The 6,258-nt window shown below is 48.8% G+C and overlaps 1 protein-coding gene across 1 annotated transcript; it reads right to left on the reverse strand.

Annotated features, from left to right (window-relative positions):
• Positions 1–1,446: 1,446 nt before the first annotated feature.
• Positions 1,447–3,315, reverse strand: LOC109863041. The gene is made up of 2 exons (XM_020443219.1): positions 2,855–3,315; positions 1,447–1,609 (listed from the first exon to the last, which is right to left on the reverse strand). Exons 1-2 carry the CDS (start codon positions 3,313–3,315, stop codon positions 1,447–1,449), a joined length of 624 nt encoding a protein of 207 aa, XP_020298808.1.
• Between the last annotated feature and the right edge of the window lie 2,943 nt (positions 3,316–6,258).

Raw genomic sequence — 6,258 nt, forward strand, 5'->3', positions numbered from 1 at the left:
CTGGAAAAGAGACAATCATACCCAATATCCACAAAAAGTTAACGTATGGGCTGGTATTCTTAATGGTAGACCAGTTGGCCTTTTCTTCATTGAAGGCAATTTGACAGCACAGATATACACAGTTATGCTTTGCGAACAAATTGTTCCAGCTATTCGAGACATACGGCGGCGACGACAAAACATAAACCATCTTCCGGGATGAACGGTACCACTCCGGGAATAATGGCCGCCGTGTGTTTCCTCACTCTCGCGCCTTCTGTCGCATCTTCCCGGGACGGTGGGCTAACGAGAGATCCGGCTTCTCGCAACACCCACCTCCCCTACCTCCCCCAACTCTTCTATAAGCATCAAATGGTCGTAGAGGGGTGGAGGAGGGACTATGGTCATTGGGGATCGCCTCGACCTCGGGGGCGAGCACGGGGAGCAGAGGCCCCGGCATTTGCTTGTACACGCCTCTAAGGTTTCCCGAGAGGAAGGAGCTGTCTCTCCCTTTCTCTTTTGGCCGCCTCCTTCTGCTCCATCACCACGGAGCAGAAGAAGACCACTGCTTCTCACTCTTTCCTCTCTCTGGAGGCCAACGCCCGCAGCAGACCCTCCAAAAAGAGATTGTCACAATCTTGGCGGCAAGTTCTCGGCGTTCAGGAGCCCACCGAGGACACTTTTCCACGGTGTGCTCCACCGAGTCACTTGCCGCCTTACACTTGTGGCATTGTGCCGTTGGCTCGCGTTGTATACGACACAGGTACTCACCGAAGCAACCATGCCCGGTGAGCACCTGTGTCACCCAATAGATGAGGCGACCGACCCCGTTCTCTAACCACACCTTAAGGTGGGGTCGGATAACCCGGACGACTTCCTGGGCGGCCGCGTGCGGTTCGTCCAAGTGTTGCTCCCAGTTGAGGAGCAGTTGTCGCCGGGCGTGGCGCTCCGACTCGGCGAGGGCCTTCTGCAAAGCGTTGTCTGCAACGCTCTCCTGCTGCAACTCGACTCGGCGAGCATACCTCGCCGAGTACATGCCCGCAAGGAGGGCCAAAAGAGGCATTCCCGCCAGTACGCCCGCCGTCTCCGTGGCCACCGTGCGGAAGCCGCTGATCACGCGGAGGACTGCTACTCGTTGGGCAGCGCGGAGAAGATCAAACTAACTCCGCGCTCCCGCCCCCGCTGCGGCTTCCGCCCACAACGGTGCCCGTAGAGGGCCACCGAGTGGACCAGACTTGCAAAGAGACGACGGACTCCCGCTCTCGGGCCCCTAAGGTTCGGTTGAATACGCGCAAGCGCGTTGGCAATCTTCCGAACTCTGGGGGCCAAGCGAGCAAAATACTCGCCGAATCGCCACATCGAGTCGAGGTAAAGACCAAGGTACTTAACAGTAGTACCCACCTCGACCCGTGCCTTACCTACAGAGAGACTGAGTCTTATGGGCCGTCCACGGCAGGGGCCATGAAATCACATGGCCTCCGTCTTGTGGACGGCTACTTTGAGACCCAGTCCCTCGATGCGGCTAGCGACACAATTTGTGCCAATCTCTGCCAACAACCTGGTCCTGTCCCAGTTCTCTCTAGAGGCCACTACTAAAGTGTCATCTGCGTAGCAGATGACCGACAGACCTCTGAAGAGAGAAGCTTGGATCACCACATTGTATCCGTGGTCTCACAGCAGGAGGCCAAGAACCGATCCTTGCGGGACCCCGCGGAACATCTCCCTCCGATGTGGCGATCCGTACCGGCTAGTGTACTTTATTTCTCTGTCGCGGAAGTAATCTCCGAGGATCCTACTCAGATAGGGTGGGACTCTGTGACGACTAAGAGCCCACCCTATGCTATCCCAGGGAAGGGAGTTAAAGGCGTTAAAGATGTCTAACGATACCGCCAACGCCCTCCCTCCCTGCCTGATCGATGCGTCCGTGAGGGACTTGAGATGAGAGACAGTGTCTATCGTTGACCGTCACCCACGGAACCCGTACCGGCAATCGGCCAAGTCGGGACCCACCCGCGACAGATGCTCGACGAGACGACCGGCAATAATGCGCTCAAGAAGCTTGCCCGCCTCGTCGAGCAGACAGATAGGCCTGTATGCGGACGGCGAGTCCGCAGGCCTTCCTCCTTTGCGGAGCAGGACCAGGTTGGCTCTCTTCTATCTAGAGGGAACCAGTCACAACCTAACTTAACCTAACCTAACCGAACCTTTTTTTTTCTTAACGTGGTGGAAATCCATTACGAATACCCTAATTTCCGGGAGAGAGGATCAGGGTTATGTGGGACTCCCCTCTTCTTTCCGCAAGAAGAAGGGGTATACCTATTAAAACCACTACGGTGTGTCACTACTCGGCCCTTGGCGGGGAGGGACCTGGGAATTTCTGTCAGAGGATGCGCGCAGGTCCCTCCCTCTGGCTTAGGAATTATTGAGGGGAGGAAGGAGTTCCCTCCCCTATTTGATTCCTCGCGGTTATGGTGACACCGCGGGACACACACCGCGATGCCACCCTTTCCAGGACCGTGTGCAGGACAGGTCAAGATCTTCATCTTGACCTGTCACGGTCCCCACGGTGACGAAAAGGAAGGGAAGAGAGAAATCATTCATCGGGATGGACCGGACCATCCCGGAAGTTGAGATCACCGTGTGCGACCTATTCGCATCCGAGGAGGGTCCCGCTGGGACGGTGGGTTAACAATGGGAGCCGGCTCCTGCCAACGCCCACCGCCACAGTCTCCCTTTTCTCCCAACATGGACGGAAAGGAGGAATTACTGCTACCTTGCTTGTCCTCAACGAGGGATGGGAGCACGCTCCCGCTCCCTCTCAGCAGCCTCTTTCTGCTCCATCACAACGGAACAGAAAGAGACTACCGCTCTCCACTTTTCCTCTTCCCCGGAGGCAAGGGCCTTAAAAAGGACCTCCAGGGAGAGGTCGCCTCCGACGTTGGCAACCAGCTTTCGGCGGTCGTTTGCCCATCGTGGACATTCCTCCACGGTGTGCTCCACCGAGTAGCTGGCTGCCCCACACTCATGGCACTGTGCCGTTGGCTCTTTGCTTATGCGACACAGGTACTCACCGAAGCAACCATGCCCGGTGAGCACCTGTGTCACCCTGTAGGTGAGGTGTCCGACCCAGTTCTGTAACCACACCTCCAAATGGGGTCGGATTACCGCGACAACTTCTTGGACCGCCGCACGAGGCTCGTCCAAGTGCTGCTCCCAGTCCAGGAGCAGCTGTTGTCGGGCCTGGCGCTCCGAGTAGGCAATGGCCTCCCGCAGGTTGTTCTCTGCCAGACCCTCCTGTAGCAGTTCGACGCGACGAGTGTACCTCGTCGCGTACATTTTTGCCAAGAAGGCCAGAGGGGGTACCCCCGCCAGCACACCCGCCGTCTCCGTGGTCACGTCTCGGAAGCCGCAGATAACGCGCAGAGCAACCGTCCTCTGCGCGGCGCGAACCTGGGCAAACTTGCTTTGCGCTCCTGCCCCTGCTGGGACTCCCGCCCAGAGCGGTGCCCCATATAGGGCCACTGCGTGGACCACGTTGACATAGAGACGACGGGCCTTCTGCTTCGGTCCCCTAAGGTTCGGGAGTAGTTACCTAACCGAACCTAATCTTGTGACCTGATTCCAAGAGAGGAACTCCCATCAAACTCCGAGTTAGCGGGGTTGTGTGACCTGACACCCAGAGAACGTCAATCTGTCGTTTTCACAGGAGACGAAGAGTGAAAGAACAAAGACTACGAGATAAAGACAAGATGTGTAATCTTTTACTGATAATTTTAGTTGGTATTATACATATGGACAGTAATAACCCGTACGTATATATATATAGTCTTATCGTTATAACAAATACATATAGATAGAGTTTGACTTAAGAAGAAGGTGACCTGCGAGTCATCCGAGAGGAAAAATGATAAGAAGGAATGCGAGGATTTTATTTTCTGTTATACGTATTATTTTATTTGAGTTATGATTGAAACATGTCAGTTATATACTGTAAGGGAAACCTCGAGCATAAGGAAAAAAAACGTATGTCAAACGTCCACATATCACATACACAACACATATAGAAACTTACAGCCGTTAAGTTGAAAATTTTGGTCATACTACATACATCGTCGAACACATGAATAAGGGGTAAGACACACCACAAATACACACACTCGGAACACACACCACACACCCATAGTATCATTCGTTAATCACAACATTCAGCACACAATACATATATAGATAAACACCCACATAAGCAGGGAAACACACATGTAACACACGATTGTTACACACACAACACACACACGTAATTACAGCACTTAGTATACACATCCCCGTCCATATCGCATATACACTCAAATTCACACTTAAGCGATCGTTCACACACCAAACAATTAGGCACCATACACACATCACTTACACAAAATTTCAGCGCTTAAGTCACACATTTTGTTCATACCACATATACACTCAGACATACACTTAAGCGGTCGTTTACACATCAAACAATTAGGCATCACACACACGTCACTTACACAAAATTTCAGCGCTTAAGTCACACATTTCATTCATACGACACACACACACAAACACGCAAATAAGAATTAAAACATGCACCATTCATACTGTACTCACACACAAAGTGGGAGACTTTATGCTCAAGGTCCAGGCTGTAGCGACAAGGACCGCGCATGCGCAGGCGGTAGTACTTCGCAGCGGCGGAGTAGACACCCGGGGAACAAGAAGGCGCGCGGCGCCGAGAGAGTTAGTCGCATAACAATCGTTACACTGTGCGGACGTGTACATGTCGCATCCTGTAATAAAAACAGATTGTGAAGCACTCAGTTGTGATTCGTGAAATGTAATAAGACTGATTACATCAATAATACATTGTTTATTCACATACATAAGTATTAAAAGAATTATATCAAAAGATAAACCGTGTAAATCAAGTTACTTATCTGTGTGTATCCTGGTCATCTTGGAAGGTGTTGTCCCGACGAACTGTGACGCCGTCTCTGAAACAAAGGAAATAATTAATTACATCCTTGGTAATTGGAGGATAAATTACCTGGCGACCGTGTATAACCGGCGTACAGCGTGAGTACTCGGCCAAATACAAGCTAACCCCGGTCACAACCTAACCTAGTCTAGGCAGGCCCTAGTCTAGGCAGGCCTAGTATAGGTAGGCCTAGTCTAGGCAGACCATGGGAAAATAATAATGTTAACCTAATAATTTTGTTATTTAAATAGCTTTACAGAAAGTGGTATAGTACAGAAAATTATAATTCTAACCTAAAAACTACATTTACACAGATCCAAAAATTATCTAGCCAGCTAAGGCAAGAACGATGGTTTATCTAGTCAATAAATGCAAGATTGAGAGGAGATTCATAACTAAAAATATTTACACTTCTTCGAAAGAACGATTATGGCTCTTCCGTTTGTGATATGCATTGTAGTTGTTACGTTTGAGGCATCAACAGTAATCTGCCAACATGTTAACATTTTATTTGCCTTGATATCGTCTTTCTATTTCTTTTATATCCTGGTAGAATCTCTTTTCTTGTTCGTCACTAACATGCCACTAATTAAATTTTCAGGAAAATAGTCCAAATGACTATGTGGGAAATGAATCGTCAAACTCATAATTACAATTGAGATTTTTGAACCTTTTTAGCATTTTTTGCACAAGAATTTTGTAATTCTTGTTGTTTTTGTTTCCTAAGAAATCTTCCACAACATTTGTGAATGCATCCCAAGTAGTTCATTCAACAGATATCGATGTTGCCTGAAAATCAGAGTCTTTTATCAATTTTCTTCTGTCGGGACAAAAATATCCTCTTTTTTTGCGTTACTAAGCCTTGGAAATTTTTCGCATATATACTGAAAACATTCTCTTTTATTCATAACCTTCTTCTTTATTCAGTGCCTTAACGAAATGTTTGATGAACCTTAATTTAATGTGCAGTGAAGGTAAATGCACTTCAGACGGTAGTACAAAAGAAGAATTCATAACATTAATTGATTCCGGAAGTAAACGTTCTTTAGGTTAGGCTATACATTTTTTGTCCAGTGCTCTTGACGTGCCCTACTATCCCACTGACATAAGAAGCAAGAGTATTTGGTGTATCCAGACTGTCGGCAAAGGATTATATAATTTTCAGATCCTCACAAATACTTCACTTAAGCTCGTCATACTTGATAGTCCCAAGAACAACTTCGAGATTTTTTTATGTTTCTTTTAAATAAATAGATTGAAAAATCAGTATTGATGCATATTTGTTTCCA

This window comes from Pseudomyrmex gracilis, unplaced genomic scaffold, assembly GCF_002006095.1.
Source record: "Pseudomyrmex gracilis isolate BER0280 unplaced genomic scaffold, ASM200609v1 scaffold_2958, whole genome shotgun sequence".
Lineage (NCBI taxonomy): Eukaryota > Metazoa > Arthropoda > Insecta > Hymenoptera > Formicidae > Pseudomyrmex > Pseudomyrmex gracilis.